The 19,592-nt window shown below is 41.9% G+C and overlaps 1 protein-coding gene across 10 annotated transcripts in view; it reads left to right on the forward strand.

Annotated features, from left to right (window-relative positions):
* NUBPL (NUBP iron-sulfur cluster assembly factor, mitochondrial) overlaps positions 1-19,592 on the forward strand; it is a 133,591-nt gene that overhangs the window by 48,511 nt on the left and 65,488 nt on the right. For all 10 annotated transcript variants that reach the window (XR_010989976.1, XM_068160339.1, XM_068160337.1 and 7 more), the window contains one exon: positions 14,538-14,631. Coding sequence is in view for 9 of the 10 variants with exons in the window: in XM_068160339.1 (XP_068016440.1) it covers positions 14,538-14,631 (94 nt within the window). In the remaining variant the exon portion in view is untranslated. The remainder of the gene's footprint in view (positions 1-14,537; positions 14,632-19,592) is intronic.

Genomic DNA, 19,592 nt, shown 5'->3' on the forward strand with positions numbered 1-19,592 from the left:
ATAGTCTGTAACAGGATATTTACAGTTTACATTACATGGAGCTAAACAAAGCTGTGCTTGTAAACTACAAAAAAATGTGTTTATACTTTGCAGTACTACATAATTCTGAAGTGCAGTAGTCTCACCAGGTGTCACTACAGTGAAAAATTTGCCAGCATTTCAGCGATTATGAAAATATTTCCTCCATTTTGATTTTCTGGTTTATTGTTCTCTGAACCTGTGGTGGCCATACAGATTGTTAGTTCAGTGGAAAGTCTTGAAATTTGTAGTTTGGGGGGGGGGAAAAAGTTTAGACATCACTGTTCTGACAAACAGTAAAAAGTGCATCTTTAGGGAGTTGGGATACCTTTGTGTTTTCATCTTTTGTGATCCAAAGTATGAAAACGCAAAGCTCCAGACATTCCATCCCTAGATTTAGGGTCATTGGTATTTTGTATTTGGTCTATTTAGAAAGGTCAGAACTGAGATGCTTTGGAAAGAGGAACAGAGTGACAGAATCATTCAGGTTGGAAAAGACCCCAGGGATCAAGTCCAACCATTAACCCTACTCCACAAAGTTCACCCCTAAATCATATCCCCAAGCACCACATCCAAACGACCTCAACACACATCCAGGGTTGGTGACTCAACCACCTCCCTGGGCAGCACATTCTAATGCCTGACCACTCTTGCTGTTTTTTTCCTAATGTCCAGTCTAAACCTACCCAGACATAGCTTGAGGCCATTCCCTCTTATTCTATCACTAATTACCTGTGAGAAGAGACCAGCACCAGGCTCTCCAGAACGTCCTTTCAGGTAGTTGTAGAGAGCGATGAGGTCTCCCCTCAGTCTCCTCCTCTTCAAACCAACTATCCCCAGCTCCTTCAGTCGCACTTCATCAGATTTATTCTCCAGGCCCTTCACCAGCTTTGTTGCCCTTCTCTGCACTCACTCCAGCACCTCTATCTCTTGTTTTGAGGTGCCCCAAACTCAATGATGACTAGTGGGCAAACAGTAAACAATAACTCTGAATGCTTGTGAGACCTTTTTCTTAAATCTTCCATAAGCTTTGATTTAAAGCAAGGAAGGCCATTTAACATCCCTCATTTTATCACTGAAATGAAGGAAACTTATTTCAAAAGGCAGTGATTCACTCATACCTTAACAGAGGAATTTGTTTTTAAAACTGTTTCTGCTGGGTTTTTTGTGTCATTTATTTTGCTAAGATTAAAGGATAAATAAACTAATTTCTCCTCAGCCAGAACCCAGTGAAATCAGCGCAGATCTCAACACTAATTTCAACCCCAGTTGTGGTGTTGATGTTTAGAAAATCCTGTTAGAGGAATTTGTTTAATCATCATTAGTTTGCTCAACTGCTAATAATCACCTTGAAAGGTCCTGTCTGTCCAGGTAGAACTGCCTTAACCAGTCCCAGTTAGTATCTGCATATTTAAAGGGAGTGATTATACTTCTGGAGATTAGAAGCTAAACATAGATTCAGAGAGGTACTGCAGCCAAAAGTGTGGGAGATGACAAGAGAGTTCCTTTTTTCCACCTCTCTTGCCCATCAGGTTAACTCTCTATGGAGTCCTACCATCACCCATTGACTCAAGTGCTCCTGTATGTTTTGGGATGGGTATAATTGAACAGATATGGGCTTGATTCTTTTTGTTTCTGGCAGAAGCTACAAAACCTGTTCTGTTGCCTTTCCTCCCGTAATGAAGGAAGCAGGATCTCTACAGATCCCTGTTGCTTCATTGGCTCATGTTAGCAGCTGATATGAAAAGGGATTATAGTCTCTGAAAGCGATTGACAGACGTAGACAGAAGTGTTAGGAAAGCCAGAAGAAAACAAAAACATTAGCCAACAACTTACTGCTGAACTGGAAGTGCTTGTAGTAAATGGATATTTTCTGTCTTTGAGGAGTAAAAAGGGGGGGAAGCTTAACAACGTAGTGAGAATGTGTTTACAGCAAACATTTCTTGGCCTGGTTCCTCAGCTGTCATGGTTATGACTGTGCAGCTTCTGCTGCAGTGGGAATAGGCTGTGAGACTGTTTTCTTTGCTCTGCTTCCAGTAGTCTCATCTCTCACAGATTACACAGGTATGCATGTGTTTGCTCTCCTTTGCATAAAACAAGCCAAATGCAAAACATGCAACTGTTTTGCTGAGTTTGTTGACTGGGCAGGAGAAAAATGTCAGACACTCTGATGTCTCAAAATGGCAGGGCAAACTACCCTGGAGTTTTTACAGGAGATTTTTGAGGTTTAATGTTTCTCTTCAACAAAGTTCAGAACTTTGTGCCTCAATGGCATCCAGCTTCCTTCTTGGAAAGAGGTAGTGTCTTAAGCATGCTTTTAAGTGTTTACCCAACAGGAATGCTGGTGGTCAAGGAACTAGGAAAAGAGAAGGCACTATTTGTTTTCTTTTCTAGATGAAACTTCCTTTATTTACATGACGCTCTTCAACAAATGCTAGACACCTAATGCCACTCTCCTACATTCCCTGTTCTTTTCCACCAGTCAAAGAGGTTGTTCTTTCTTTCAAGCTGCTGTAGATTAGATGCAAAAAGAGGCATGGGTATTGCTGTGCTGACTATTGCACTGCCTGAGAGGCAGGTGCCCATCATGCAGGAATGCAAAGCTTGGTGTGAAGTAAGTGGAAATTAATAGTAGGTCAAAGTTGGTGCGTTCGCTGTCTGGAAGTGAACCATGCTGAGGATGTTGAGCAAGAGGGTTCTTAGGAAAAGCTTATGGGATGAGTCTTACTTTCTCCCTCTGTCCTGGATTTCAGCGCCAAATTGTAGCCTGTGTCAGACAGCTCTGTGGAGCAGATTTAGAGCCAAAATGGAATGTCATCTGTTGGATGCCTAGACCTTTCTTTTAACTTATGTTTTGTTTGTAACAACAGCCCTGAAAGTTTCCATAACCTTGCATGCAGGACGTGGGAGCTGCAAGTTCAGTTACTTTCTCAGTTTAGCATCCAAACCAGTGTTTCCCACTACCCAGGAGAGTGCCCTAAAATCACATAAAGCAGTCAAAACCTTCTGCCCTACAGCAAGGGATTCCTGGGGCCAGGAGCAGATGTGTGAAAGGAGAGTTGGCCAGTGCTATGCAAGAAATTTGATTGTGTTGGACTTCGTGTTACCCTGGGCAGGTGCATGTGGAGCATACCTGACAGAGCTGGCCTGTAAGACTTGCTTCGTTCCCACAAAGCGGTGTGTAACTAATGGATTCCAAATGAGCTTCTGGTTCAAACGTGGTGCTCAGTGGAGATTTTGACTATTTCCCTTCCTGAGTACTCAAGATCTTTAGGAGAATTTAGGAGTACTCAAGATCTTTAGGAGAATTTTTAGGATTGCTTCTGAGTGTGTGGGTGGAGCTCACCCAAGCTGCTTTTTTAAGCATGCAGGTTTGTTCTAATCTTGCAGCATTTCTTTGCCATCTTATTGATAAAAAGAAACCAAACCAAAAAACTGGAATCTCCCCCACCCAAGCATGGATGCATTTAATGTTACACACTCTTTTTACTTGGCAAATCAACTATTAATATTAATATCCAAACAGCTTTTTAGAATGGCCGGCATTAGGAATAGTGTGGCCAGCAGGAGCAGGGAAGTCATTCTGCCCCTGTACTCTGTTTTGGTTAGGCTGCACCTTGAGTACTGTGTCCAGTTCTGGGCCCCTCAGTTTAAGAAGGACATCGAAACACTTGAATGTGTCCAGAGAAGGGCAACAAGGCTGGGGAGAGGCCTTGAACACAAGCCCTATGAGGAGAGGCTGAGGGAGCTGGGGTTGCTTAGCCTGGAGAAGAGGAGGCTCAGGGGTGACCTTATTGCCCTCTACAACTACCTGAAAGGTGGTTGTAGCCAGGAAGGGGTTGGTCTCTTCTCCCAGGCAACCAGCACCAGAACAAGAGGACACAGTCTCAAGCTGTGCCAGGGGAGGTTTAGAGTCAAGGTGAGGAGGAAGTTCTTCACCGAGCAAGTCATTCGTCATTGGAATGTGCTGCCCAGGGAGGTGGTGGAGTCACCATCCCTGGAGGTGTTCAAGGGGAGATTGGACGTGGCACTTGGTGCCATGGTCTAGTCATGGGGTCTGTGTTGATAGGTTGGACTCGATGATCCTCGAGGTCATTTCCGACCTCAGTTATACTGTGCTACTGTGCTACTGTGAAGAATAAGATATGTTAAGCTTCACAGAGTTTGGGTGTTGTTTTTTTTTAACCATCCAACTTGCATCCTGACGGTTGGAAGCTGACAGACTGATCCTTCCCTCACACCATCCTCCCATTTCTCTTTTGCTCTCAGAAAATAACTGCAGATATCCAAGAATAGCAGCTGGTTTTGTACCAGTGCTCTTTGTAGAAAGTGATTATTTCTCACATACCAAGTGATTGACACAAACGTAAAGTAATTGTGCAACCCCCGCTTCTCCCTGCTATTTATGAAGCTGCAGTGGATGTTTCTTCTCTTGCGGTGTTTTCCTCCATCCAACAGTATTTTTAAAAGGAGGAATATGTTCTCCCAGTGGAATGATGCCTTTGGAATACAACTCTCTTTGTTATTCAGCTAAAGTGGGTGCCCATTTGAAGTACTTTTTCTGCTAGATGTATAAAAACCATTAAGAATTGAACTTGAATAAAAATCTGGGAAAGGAGGTGAAAATATGAAGGCTGTCCCTTGCTTTGCAGTGATCACAGAATGTTCCTGAAACTCATGGTATCAGCACCTTCACCAAACTATTTAGAATAGAATAGAATAGAATAGAATAGAATAGAATAGAATAGAATAGAATAGAATAGATCAGGTTGGAAGAGACCTTCAAGATCATCACATCCAACCCATCAACCAATCCAACCCACCTAATCAATTAAACCATGGCACCAAGCACCCCATCAAGTCTCCTCCTGAACACCTCCAATGATGGTGACTCCACCACCTTCCTGGGCAGCCCAGAAGGTTTAAAATCCAAGAAGGCCTTCTAATTTGTTGTTGCAGATTCATAACTGAGGGCACTGGTGAATGCTAAAGCATGATTCTATGGGAACAGCAATTCTTCTGGCAGTCTCTGTGCGATGCTTTCAAGGGTTATCTCTTGGCTAAGTCATACTAAATGCTTTCACTGCTCTAGGAGTAAGACACTCAGCACATCTTTAAGTTATGGAAATGTGTGCAACTGCAAAATGTGTACAATTTTGCCTGTATGCAGCTTTTCTTGCTCCTTTCTGACCCTAAAGGCAGTTCTTTTATTAGAGAGCTTGTATCAACTGCACAGTGACAGTCCCACGGTTAAGAATTCCAGCAGGTCATTGATCTGGTCTGCTCACTCTTGCATGTTGCTTACATTCTTTTTTTTTTCAGACTCTGTTTTCCTTCTGAATCTAACTGTAGAATGGAAATGTTCTGATTTGTGCAGCCCTGTTGCTACTTCTTGTTGGGAGTATTGATTGTTGTGCTTCTTGGCAGTTCAAGGAGACTCTGCAATGCCAGTTTCATTAGTAAGGGGACACTTTTTTGGATGCAGTGCCTGGGGAGGATATGCTTGTGAATTTTAAGTGCAGAAACTTTGGAGGATGTGTGTCTGTCCATATTTGTGAAGACCAGTTTATTTATAAACAAATGATACTTTATTAGTGAAAATTGATGTTTCACATCAAGGCTACTTACTCTGAGACCGAGTAACAAAACATCAAGACCTATATTGAGATTTATTATCTTTTGGGCTCAGTTTAGCATTCTACATAGAATTGTAGAATAGAATCATAGAATGGTTTGGATTGGAAGGGACTTCCAAAGGTCATCTAGTCCAACCCCCCTGCAATGAGCAGGGACATCTTCCATTGGATCTGGTCGCTCAGAGTCTTTGCCGAGTCTGACCTTTAATATCTCCAGGGATGTGGCCTGACTAGACAGCATACGTAAATTGAGCTTAAACTGGGTCTTGATAATACTGCTTTAATACTGGTTAGCCCACACCTTGAGTACTTGTCCAGTTCTGGGCCTCTCAATTTAGGAAAGATGTTGACTTGCTGGAATGTGTCCAGAGAAGGGCAACAAAGCTGGGGAGGGGTCTGGAGCACAGCCCTATGAGGAGAGGCTGAGGGAGCTGGGGTTGCTTAGCGGAGAAGAGGAGGCTCAGGGGAGATCTTAGTGCTGTCTACAACTACCTGAAGGGAGGTTGTAGCCAGGTGGGGGTTGGTCTCTTCTCCCAGGCAGCCAGCACCAGAACAAGAGGACACAGTCTCAGGCTGCACCAGGGGAGGTTTAGGTTGGATGTTAGGAAGAAGTTCTATACAGAGAGAGTGATTGCCCATTGGAATGGGCTGCCCAGGGAGGTGGTGGAGTCATCATCACTGGAGGTGTTCAGGAGGAGACTGGATGAGGCACTTGGTGCCATGGTTTAGTTGATGAGATATAGTGTTGGGTGATAGGTTGGACTTGATGATCTGGAAGGTCTTTTCCAACCTGATTAATTTTATTCTAGTCTATTCTAGTCTATTCTGTTCTCTTTATTGCCATCTTCTGGGAGTTTAGTTTTGTAGGTTATGTAAGTGAAGATGACAGAAACTGCAGGCTTCTCTCTTTGCCCTCAGTTTTTTACATTACTAAAAGCCATCGAGGAGGAGGAGACCAGTCTGTGTTTGGGTTTTTGAACAGGACTCTGACTTTCTTCCTAAGCACTTCTAAAAGTTACTCTGTACTGAGAAAGAATAGGAGAATTTCCTTCTCTTTATGGAAATCTTTGGAGCAAACTGTTTTCATGTTTCACCTCAGGTTCTTTCTGAACTTGGCAGAAGAGGCTCCTCAGAAATGCCTTGAAGGGAATTTGAACTGTAGTAGTGCATCTGGTTTTTGTGGTGTTAGATTGCAAGGCTTTGAGACGAGTTAAGCATCGGGAGGACAAGTCACAGAATCACAGTGTGTTAGGGGTTGGAAAGGACCTTGAATGATCATCCAGTCCAACATCTGCAGAGGAATAGAATAGAATAGAACTAGAATAGAATAGAATAGATTAGAATAGAATAGAAGAGAATAGAATAGAGTAGACCAGGTGGGAAGAGACCTTCAAGATCATCGCATCCAACCTATCATCCAACACCTGCCTGGGAGAAGAGACCAACCTCTGCCTGTTTACAACCTCCCTTCAGATAGTTGTAAAGAGCAATAAGGTCTGCCCTGAGTCTCCTCTTCTCCAGGCTAAGCAACCCCTGCTCCCTCAGCCTCTCCTCCTAGGGCTTATGTTCCAAGCCCCTCCCCAGCTTTGTTGCCCTTCTCTGGACTCGCTCCAGCAAGTCAACCTCCTTCCTAAACTGAGGAGCCCAGAACTGGACACAGGACTCGAGGTGTGGCCTAACCAGTGCAGTGTGCAGGGGCAGAATGACCTCCCTGCTCCTGCTGGCCACACTGTTCCTGATGCAGGCCTGGATGTCCAATCCCCTTCCAAAGCAGGATCATCTAGAGCAGGCTTTACAGGAATGCATCCAGGTGGGTTTTGAATATATCCAGAAAGGGAGACTCTGCATCCCCCCTGGGCAGCCTGTTCTAACTCAAAGGGGCAGTTGTCTTTTTGCAGAAGGTGTTGTGTTGTATTAAACACTGTGGCACAATCCTGCTATGGTATAAGTAGCTGTTTCCATAGGGACTGAAAATCTTCTGGTTTATGTGTGGGCAATGGTTTCTTGTCTTTATCAAGTATTTGTGAAAATAAATAAATAATTCCAAGGAAAATGCCATTATTTCACTATGTATTCCTAAATGATCTCTTTGCTTAAATCATGAAACTCCTGTCTCTGTTCCTGATGTCCATTTATGTTTCAGCAGAATCTTGAAGTAATTTTTCAAGGAAATCTTTAAAAATATTTGTTTTATCTCCTACAAACATTTGACAGCATTTTTTAACCTTAATTTTGTTCACCTGTTTGCCTGTATTAAATCATTAATATATACAGCAAAGCAGTTAGGGGCAAGAGGGGTATGTCAGGAGCAGACCATAGGCTGGCTGCGATGCAGCTCTTGGTACTGGTATTCAGAGTTTGACTGGCTGCTGCCAAGCCTGCACCTGCAGTGCTGGTTGATTGAAACTCTGCATGTATTCTTCTTAATAAGAACAAATAAATAATATCTTGTGTTACTTACTGAACACTAGGGTTACTTTAAAACCCCAAGCAGCAACCCCTCCACTGTGCTAATACTCTGTCATTGCTGCCTGACGCACTGGTGACACTCAGGCTTCACTCCTGAGCAGCAGTGCCATCTCTGTGCTCTACCTGGGCTTTAACTTGCGGCTTGGAGCCCTTACTCAAAATGCATATCTGGTCTTTTGATTATGAATCGTCCCATAAGCAGAGTGATTGATTGGAGTAATTTGCACAGGAGCATTTGTGGTGTTTCTGAGCAAGAGAAAATACACAGAAGCACATGGTACTTAATTACGTTGCTGAACAATAAATGTCAAGTGAAACCTTTTTGAAGAGAGATGAATGCTATACTTAAGGAAAGTGCAATTACATTTCTATGGTCTGAAATGTTTTACACACCATGTATATTAGAGGGGCAGGGATTAACACTTCTGTACATGCAAAGGTGCTGACAGATTTCAGATGCTGCAAGGCAAGCTTTTGTAACCACTGTCCCCTTATTGCTTGCTACGGGAACTCGTTTACTGTAATGTGCTGTTAATCTGAGCTCATTTACTTGTGTGCAACCACATTTGCATATAGACATTTTTCAGAACTGATTGAGAACATGAGGACTAGAGGTCTTGATTTGGTAAATTGTTGCATATAAACAAGATTTGCATTCAAATGAGTGTTTATATCACAGCCTGATTATATGCCCCATTTTAATATTGTTGAATGAACGGCAATAGTAGATTTCAGAAAGTCACTCCTCTGATTATATGTTCCAATTCTAAATTCAATTTAAAATGTCTTTCCCCTTTTTTTGCCTCCTTTGTTGAAACTTAGTATCACACCTGGAATTTCTTCTTCTGCTAAATAATGTGTACACTTCTAGAACAAATGATTATACCTTCCCAATTACATTCAAGAATTTGTTTAATAAAGACTGTCATACTGCTTCTCTATTCCTGTGGGAGGGTAATAGAGGAACAACTAAACTCCACAATGTTCATCATCTGCTTGCAGAATAGAAAGAAGTGAGATACAGAGTTCCCCAACCTGAGTCTGAGCAAAGGCAGCCAGCACCAGAACAAGAGGACACAGTCTCAGGCTGCACCAGGGGAGGTTTAGGCTGGAGGTTAGGCGGAAGTTTTACACAGAGAGAGTGATGGCCCATTGGAATGGGCTGCCCGGGGAGGTGGTGGAGTCACCATCATTGGAGGTGTTTAGGAGGAGACTTGATAGGGTGCTTGGTTGCATGGTTTAGTTGGTTGGGTGGTGTTGGATGATAGGTTGGACACGATGATCTTGAAGGTCTCTTCCAACCTTGTCCATTCTATTCTATTCTATTCTATTCTATTCTATTCTATTCTATTCTATTCTATTCTATTCTATTCTATATCCATATGTCTAAAGGACACTGCTCACTGCTGGACAAAAAGACTAGCTCAGATCTTCTCAGCAATTACGGCCGTGTCACAGAATCACAGAATGTTAGGGGTTGGAAGGGACCTCCAGAGATCAAGTCCAAACCCCCTGCCCAAGCAGGATCATGTAGAGCAGGCCTTACAGGAACACATCCAGGTGGGTTTTCAAAGTCTCCAGAGAGGGAGATTCCACAACCTCTCAGGACAGTCAGTTCCAGTGTCTCCTTGTGTTGAGGTGGAATCTCCTGTGTTCTAGCTTGTACCCATTGCTCCTTGTGCTATCACTGGGCACCACCGAGAAGGGACTGGCACCTTCCTCTTGACACCCACCCCTCAGATATTTATAGATGTTGATCAGCCTTCTCTTCTCCAGACTAAACAACCTCAGTTCTCTCAGTCTTTCTTCATTGGAGGGATGAAACAGGCTGCCCAGGGAGGTTGTGGAGTCTCCCTCTCGGGAGATATTCAAAACTTGCCTGGATGCATTCCTGTGTAATCTGGTGTAGGTGATCCTGCTCTGGCGGGGGGGGTTGGACTGGATGATTTTTCAAGGTCCCTTCCAGTCCCTGAAATTCTCTTCTTTTGTGGTGTTCCATTCCCACCATCATCCTCATATCTCTCTGTTGGATTCTCTCCAGCAGATCCCTGTCTCTCTTGAACTGTCTTCCTCCCACTCTGCATAGCAGCAACATATCTTCTCTGTCCCTGATGGGATGTGTCCAGTTCTGGAGCCTCTGTTACAAGAGGGATATGGATGTGCTGGAGCGTGTCCAGAGAAGGGCCACAAGGATGATCAGAGGGCTGTAGCACCTCTCCTATGAGGACAGACTGAAAGAGTTGGGGCTGTTCAGTCTGCAGAAGAGAAGGCTCCGAGGTGACCTAATTGTGGCCTTCCAGTATCTGAAGGGGACCTACAGGAAGGCTGGGGAAGGACTTATCAGGCTATCAGGTAGTGCTAGGACTAGGGGGAATGGAATGAAGCTGGAGGTGGGGAGATTCAGGCTGGAGGTGAGGAGGAAGTTCTTCACCACGAGAGTGGTGAAGCCCTGGAATGGGTTGTCCAGGGAGGTGGTTGGGGCGCTGTCCCTGGAGGTGTTTAAGACCAGGCTGGATGAGGCTGTGGCCAGGCTGATGTAGTGTGGGATGTCCCTGCCCATGGCCCGGGGGTTGGAACTAGATGATCCTTGTGGTCCCTTCCAACCCTGACTGATTCTATGATATTATGATGTAGCTTTTCCATATTTCTGTGGTCAGATTTATAAGTATTGTAATGGAGTGCAATTAATTTGATAAAACCCAGCTCATTTCTTTATTTTTCAGTCCATGAATTTGAAGGAAATACATGAAATGAGATGGTTTCAGTGCCATAAATTGAGTAAAACATCATAATTTAATTGCACTATGTGTTAACAGAGTATATTTTCCTGTTGCCTAGCAATGATATTTACCATGAAATACACCATGTGCTTAAGATTCCATTATTAACTTCTATTTTAAGAGGTTTGTAACATTAATAAAAATTATTGCTCAGAGGACAATCAAAAAAAGTGCATGTGGGGAATTCTTTTTGTTGTTATGGGGTCACTGTTTTGAGGCAGAAAGCTCTGGTGCTCTCCAATTTCTCTACCCATTCTCCTGTTCTATTGCATGTTCTGAATTCTGCAATTAGCTTCTTGAGAAACAATTGTTTTGTGTATTTTTTAAGCAATAAACTGGTCATAAAAGTATTCTTTTACACTGAAGGTTTTACATGGAGGTATTTTCACCAAGGCTGCTACCTCTGCTTGGAATGGCAGCAACTGTGGTTTCCCCACAAAACTGCATGCTGGAGAGGGGCTTTTGCATAAGGGTGTCTAGTGATAGGAAAAGTAGGTTTAGACTGTGTCTTAGGAAGAAGTTCTTCACTGCAAGGGTGGTGACACTCTGGAATGGTTTGCCCAGGGAGGTTGTGGATGTCTCCTCTCTGGGGGTGTTCAAGGCCAGGTTGGATGAGGCCTTAGCAGCTGAGTGTAGCTGACAGGCATCCCTGCCCATAGTAGGGAGGTTGAAATTGATGATTTCTAAGGTCTCTTTCAACCTAAGCCATTCTATGATTCTGTGAGAGGGATTTGCACACTGGTGTTTGAGGTCTTCTCTGTTAAGTGTTTTGCATAGTAGTGGAATAGGTCTGGATAAATCTAGTTCTTTGGGGAACTGTAATAACTTGCTAGATGGGAAGATCATGTCAAGCTTGATGAAGGAGGTCAGTTCTTGAAGAGACTGGAGGAGCAGAACCTCTGCTTAAGAGTGCAAAGAAAGGCCCAGAAAGTCACCTTGGAATGAGCTATCTTAAAGATATGGCCAGCAAGTATATACCAAACCAGATAGCTTTCAGCTGTGCAACAAAAATTAGTTGCTTGTTTGTTTGGGATTTGGTTTGAGGTTTTTTCATTCAAATTTCCTCTGGTAAGAGACTTGGATTGTTTTGTATTAGGCCACGAGGCAGTACTGTACATGAATGGACTTGAATTTGAGCTCATGGACAAAGGGGTTGAAAACTACTCAATGTCCAAGTTTGTTCCAAGAACCAAGGGGTTTTGGTAGAGAAAGAGCCTGAAAACTGTCACTGCTGCTAGTAGTGCTCTGCCACTCATAAATGTGTTTCTGAACTGCATCTTGCTGCAAAACCTGTGGGGGAAAAAAATAAAGAGTTCATTCATAGCTTCTGTAGAAGTACTTAAGGAAGGAGAATATGATTAGTGGATATGTAAATCTGAACTTATGCCAGGATCAGCATTTATGAAGATAGAGGGGAAGAAAGGTATTTTTGAGGTAATCCTTTTTAGAGCATAAAAATTCCTATACCACACTGTTTCAAAAGATTTGGTTTGGCATAGTGAGATGTAGCCATGTAGCTATTTGTAGAGGATCTATGTGTTTAGTTGCAGATTTGTGACTTGACTTTACTCACATTGTAAACTACTTTGTAAGATTTGTATCATTTCAGCTTGGTGCCTTAATAATGGTTAATAATTCAGGAACAGAAATGTAAGGTTCATGCCTTCAAATGTCCCTGCCCATGGCAGGGGGGTTGGAAATAGGTGATCCTTGTGGTCCCTTCCAACCCTGACTGATACTATGATACTAAGTGAGCAAGCTAGTTTTGTCTGGAAAGGAGACATTCCTCAATACTGGCTTTTATCTTGTTCTCTAACTGAGCAAGATGGGTTGAGAAAAACAAAGTAAAAACCTGATTTTTAATCTGTTTTCCAGATCAATTGGCTTCTCTACCCTATGCTTCTATTTCAATACATACAACTCTGCACATAGATGTAATTTTTTCTTTGTGTAGTCTCAGTGTGATTACAAATGCTAACCACTTTCAGAAATCTGCTAAGTATATGTGCTTTTTGTGGACAAAATACAGATAGTATAAAGTCATAGAGATATTAGATATAGCAGAGATTAATATTAAAGGTGAAGAAGTTCAGTGTCTGCTGTGGTTAACATAAGTAGCATTTCCTGTTTAGCTGGACTGTCTTAGACATTTTTTTAGTGCTCCTGCAGCCTTTGTATAGGAAATGAAGAAAGGGAGGTGTGCCTGAGAGTCCCTAATTTAGAAGTCTGAAGGTAACATTTGCAACTAACCTTCGCCATCCTCCTTTTCCCACAAGGGCTCTGAAATCCTCCATCTTCATCAGTCTGCTCTGAAAAATTCCATTTCTCACTGAGTGCTACACTGGATCAGTGATCTGGATTTCACATCACACGTCTTTCCCTGGAAAATGATCATCCATACAGCAGCTGAATGAAAATGAATGATTGTTCCCTTGACAGGATCTAACACTCCAGGACAACAACTGGGGAACTAGCAAAATGTCAGTTGCTTTTACTGGTGAAACGATGCTGGGGGAATGTGTAAAATGAAAGAGAAAATAGCATCCTGCCCTTGTTTGGCATTTTCTGGTATTAAAGCAGTTCTTGCTGTTGCATCTTACATATGTTGTAAAAATCAGAAACATACCATATGACTGCATTATGTCTGTGTGGACAGAAAAGTGAGGAGAAGACATTTGTGAGTCTTTAATATGGTTATGATTTCTAAAAGCTTCTCTACTGCAGACACCAAAATACCACTTCTGCTGGCTAGCAAAAGTGCACTGGTACTAATCTGCACCATGTCAGACCCGAATCAGTGATCTCCTGGAAGTTAAACTGTTGGGAAATGTTTGGGTGAAGTACAGCATGGCTTTGCATTGTATAGGACTATTTCTGTTCTCATGGAGAGAACATTTTTATCAGTACACAGTGGTCTAGAGAGAGTTATTTGGCTCTCCTGAAAATCTGTCCTAAGCAATGTAAACAATCACAGCATCCTCATACTGGAGGCTAACATCTTGCATGGTCATTTTCATTTGTTGCCTAGCAACCAGTAAGCTTTTTTAATTGTGTGATGTCTTATGTACATTGTAAGTCTGTGTGATTATACCTGGTGATTTTCATTTAACAAATCTGTTGGGATTTTATCCTCCCAACAGCTCTTCTCCCTAGAAAAAAACTCAGTATCGAGAGCTCTAGCTGCAATAACAAACAAAAAAATTGCTAAGGATCTATGTGTGGCTTCAAAGGGGTTGTAAGAAGCAGCTAAATTTTGTTTTAAATTACTGTAAACAAATCCTAAACTACATTTGTTGCACAAACCCTGGAAGTTCATCTAACGTTTGCTTCTAATCTGTGATTCAGCAGCTGCAAAGTGAAAGTCTCCAGGAAAGAATTCAATAAGACTTATAAAGTTAATAGGAAGGTTGCACTCAAAGTTTTGAGTGATCTAAAAAGATTGCATCTCTTAGAAAAACAATGGCCTGGTCCTATATTGACAGAGTGACTATCAGACATCTCAGCATCATTCTTTTGAGGTGTCTTTGGTTTACTTGTTTTACACTGTAGGAAAGGAGGACTGCAATCAAACACAAGCCACCTTCAAGGAAAACACTTCAAATCTCCAACATACATTTTTATTGTCCTCTTCTAGGTTGACTGGGGTCAGCTGGACTATTTAGTAATTGACATGCCCCCTGGGACTGGAGATGTACAGCTGTCAGTCTCACAGAATATTCCAATTGCAGGTATGTGTGTGTTGCTTGGCTGTTTCAGGGACCTGAAGTTAGCTAAGTTTGGTAGCTTTGAGTAAATTGTATTTTAAAATGCTTGTCAAAATTTCTTTTAGCTGTCTTTCTAACATAGGAAGAAACTGTTCTGTCAGTTGTGGTGATCAAAAGCACTATGAATTAATTTTAACATGTTTAGCATCATAATTGTATTACTTTTAAGGTAAGTTACAAAAAGGATTTATAAATACAACAGTAGTCTTGAAGGGAAGGCACTCATGCCAAAAACTGGTGAAGTTACTGGTAGAAAGTATTTTCATTGTACCTACTGCTGTATTGAATCTTTTTAGTAAAGCTAATACAATAAAATAGTTTGCCTTCATGATTGCTTTATTTAATTAGAAGCTGACATGAGATCTGATAAATTGTGATGGTTTATTAACTGTCTGACGTACTGCAGCAGAAGCAATTGTCAGTAGCCGACATCATCAACGTGAGGAACAAAATGCTAAAAGAGACAAAACAATCCTTACAGTTCCAGGAATAATGTAATAATTGCTGTTGCTCTTCACCACGAGGGTGTTGCAGCACTGGAACATCCTACCCAAGAGTCCATGGGATCTCCATCCCTGGCACTTGTCTGGATTGTACTGGATAAAGCCTTAGCTGGCCTTACCTAGTGTTGCCAGTCCAGAGACCTTTTCCAACCAGAAATTCTGTGATTCAGTGGGACTGCTTGCTCCACTTTTTTTGTGTGATACGAGGTACATACATTGATACAGTCTCAAAATGGTAGTGTGTTCTACTGCTCTCATTCTTTTTGGAGTGCAGACTGATTCATGTGCACAGGCAGGCCTCGGTTCCCTCTGACATTCCTTCCTCTCTGCACTTTGGTGGCAATAATGCACTGAAGTGAAGCCACTAAATACTATGCTTATAGAATAATTTCTCTTGAATGTAGAACTCTACCAGGCTGCCTGATCTCTTTAATGTGTACTACTGGATTCTGGGGTGTAGATCCTGATTTCAAAGCAGAACCATCACCATCACTATTACAGCACAGTGATGACTACAGAAATGAAAGGAGCCCTTTAACAATCAGGCAGCGCCTTGTGTCTTTTCCTTAACACAGTCATTTCTTGGCTGCAGTCATACATGGTAGGCACAGTTACTCATTTATCTGCAAGCCCAAATATTCTGCAAATAGTTAAATGTAGTATTTAGGCTGTGCAGTGGTATCTTCCATGATGTCAAGTTAAGAACATAAATCTTTTGACACATAAAACTCAAATCTGAAGGCATGTGCTAAGTCAGCCATAACACTATTGCACCCAAATTATTAAAGACCATAGAAGCTTCCTGCTGCTGTCTGTGGTGAGTGGTGGAAGGGAGCAAATCAACAGAGTTTTGATGGAAGTTTTAATGATTTTTCACATAAGGAGTAGAACAGGAGAGTTCTTGTGGCTTAGCTTATCTGACAGCTGGAGCAAATAGTGATTTATGTCCATTTTCTTAAATGCAGTGCTTGGTATGTTGCATGTGCGAGGAACAAAGCAGGAGGGCCAAAGCAGGAGGGTGTTTTATTCCCAGGGTTTTAAGCAATGAGGTGAAAAATGACAGTGGTATGGAAGTTTTTGATAAGGTAGAATTTCACATTAAGCCTTGTATATAAGGGCAGTACACCCATGAAGTTAAAGAGGTGTGGCTTTACCTTGGTGGACTTCCTTTTGTTTTGGTGGGTATTGGTAATTGCATTGGCAATTGGTAATTGGTAATACGCTTCAGTGTATCTAAATGTTGTAATTTAACATAGGTCATTAGGCCTTTATATATTCAAGGAATTATTTGTGCCCTTTTCTCACAGAATGGTTATAGTGGTTGGTGCCCTGGGTCCCCTGGAGCACAGAGGTGATAGAGAAAAACGGTGTAATCATTTATTTCTTCGAAGTTTTGCTGAGGTTTGGCTGTGGAAGGTCACAATATCTTTCCAACTCATACAACACATTAGGGAATAGAAACTTTAATTTAGATAGTTTTATACATAACATAATTTTATATGTAATGTAATATAATTTTATATATAATGTAATTTATGTATAATGTAATAGATTCATAGAGTCACAGGATGGCTTAGGTTGGAAGGGACCTTAGAGACCATCTACTCCAACCTCCTCACCATGGGCAGGGATTCCTCTCAACTAGACTCTGCTGCTCAAGGCCTCATCCAGCCTGGCCTTGAACATCCCCAGGGAGGAGGCATCCACGACCTCCCCGGGCAACCCATTCCAGAATCTCACTTTTGTCTCTAAGAACAGCTATGTCCTCATTCATGTGTAGGTGTAACAAAGTGGAGAATTAGAGTAAATGCTTTTTATTCCAATGTTTTCATTAGTTTTCCACATGAATGTCAGAAAACTCTGGTTCTTACACATGCTGAATCAAGTTTTGAGGCAAGTCAAAGCAGACGAGTTGACTCAAAAAAAAGAAAACCAATTTAAACCACCAGCAAGCAATACTGGTTTGCTTAATAGGCTGTAAAAGGGGTAAATTCTTGCCCATGGCTCTTTAAACTCTTCCCTCTGGCTTTCTGACATGTTATTCAGTTTTTATTGTTTGTATAAGAGTGGGCTTTTACAGCTTCCTCACCAGAGACGGCATTTTGATTTCAGTTCTGTAATGGCTTCACGTTGTTACCGCAGTTGCTCAGTTCAGTTTATATCTTCATCAATCCTGACTTCATAAAATTAAGAGCAGTTGCATTGCTTTGTATTTGTCTTTCCCATTAGCTGGTTTTGTTGACCATATGGAGGTTGACTCGTTCAGTTTTTCAGAGTAAGTGCATTGTGCTTTTGATGCAAACAAGCACAGCAGACAAGGAGTGATAAGGTTTGTATTTCCCTGAGAACTTAGGAAGAATTTTGTCTGTTGTGTAGTGTGGGTGGTTTTCATCCTCGTTGGAAGGGCTGCTTTTTTGTGTATTACAGCTTGAACAGGGCTTTCTTCTTTTACTCTTGTCATAAGGCCTCTGTGACACGCCATAGCCTTGTTTAGCATACTTCTGGTTCTTTCAGCCTTGCTCCTTTACAGGCTACAGAAGATAGCATTACAAATCTCTGTGATGATGTCTTTGGAGCAGTCCCCATTTTGTGGGCTCCATCTTCATTAGCAATTCTTGTTTCTAAGCTGTGTTGTCTTTTATTTCTTACACAGACAGAAAGCATTTGGTGGTGTGCCATTCTGTTCTCTCTCCAGTTTTACTGTTCTTTGTTTATCCTTTGAGGATGTTTTTGGGCAGCCATGGTATTAGTGGCATAATTTCTCTCTTTTCCCTCAGAGACAGCATATATATCTTAGTTTAGTACATTTAGAAGTGCATTGTCTAGTTTGCATGAAAGTTGTGCTTTGATTTGCATGCATGCACATGTGAGATACAGTATTTGCATTATAGTTTCTTCATTATTTATCTGTAGCTTCCTAGGGATAGACAGTGTAGAAAATTGTTGTTCCGCCTATAAATAAATTTACCAAAGCTGTGCACAGTTTTGTCAGCCACTTACAGAGGTTTCTGTGAGGGGGAGAAAGAGCACTGGGAATGGTGTTTTCTTTGGAGTGGATTTCCACATGTGGACCATGGAAACCTGCAGCATTGCACCATCTGATGAATAGAATAGAATAGAATAGAATAGAATAGAATAGAATAGAATAGAATAGAATAGAATAGAATAGAATAGAATAGAATAGAATAGAATAGACCAGGTTGGAAGAGACCTTCAAGATCATCAAGTCCAACCTATCATCCAACACCACCTAATCAGCTAAACCATGCAACCAAGCAACCTATCAAGTCTCTTCCTGAACACCTCCAGTGATGGTGACCCAACCACCTCCCCGGGCAGTCCATTCCAATGGGCAATCACTCTCTCTGTGTAAAACTTCCTCCTAACCTCCAGCCTAAACCTCCCCTGGTGCAGCCTGAGACTGAGTCCTCTTGTTCTGGTACTGGTTGCCTGGGAGAAGAGACCAACCTCTGCCTGTCTACAACCTCCCTTCAGGTAGTTGTAGAGTGTAATAAGGTCACCCCTGAGTCTCCTCTTCTCCAGGCTAAGCAACCCCAGCTCCCTCAGCCTCTCCTCATAGGGCTTGTGTTCCAAACCCCTCACCAACTTTGTTGCCCTTCTCTGGACATGCTCCAGCAAGTCAGCATCCCTCCTAAGCTGAGGAGAGTGACTGAAGGAATGTGTGAAATATTACTGGGTTTTAATTTTGGAAGACTTTTTATCGTCCTGTGTCGCAGGTAGAGGATCACAGATATCACAGGTACAGGATCACAGGTAAATTCCTGGAGTCAAAAAGAGATCAGAGTAACTGATAAAAGCAACACAACAAAATATCTTAGAATTCTGGTTGTTGTTGTTAATGAGAATGTCAGCCTTGAACAACTTCAGCTTGAGTGACAGTTTAAAAGAAAATGAAAATCAAAGCTACTTTGACTTCCATTTTTATTTTATTGTTTGTAGTCCCCTTACCAGGAGATGCAACTTATTTGTCATATTATTCCTTAATCATCCATGACTTTTCTCATGCTGCAGTCATTTTTAACAAATGAGTAGATCACAGGATGTTAGGGGTTGGAAGGGACCTCCAGAGATATCCAACCTGCCTGCCAAAGCAGGACCACCTAGGGCAGGCCACAGAAGAGAAATTAATATGATAGCTTGAAAATGTATTTCTGCTCAACCACCACTTCTTTCCTCAGATGCATGTCTGCTTTCCAAATAAGAAATCCAGGGTCAGACTGGAGAAAAAGGCTTTGTTTATGGTCTGTCAGTTTGTATTTAGTTCTTCTTTACTTTGTTCTTCTCTTTCATCTTTTGCATGAAATGTCCAGAAGGGAGTTCTTTATCATGTGTTGAACATGCATGCTTGGGAAAGTTGGAAGCATCCTTATGCATTTTCCAGCTTTTGCAGCATAGGGGATT

Source organism: Melanerpes formicivorus, unplaced genomic scaffold, assembly GCF_026170545.1.
Source record: "Melanerpes formicivorus ecotype bairdi unplaced genomic scaffold, bMelFor1.0.p_v2 SCAF_49, whole genome shotgun sequence".
Taxonomy (NCBI): Eukaryota; Metazoa; Chordata; class Aves; order Piciformes; family Picidae; genus Melanerpes; species Melanerpes formicivorus.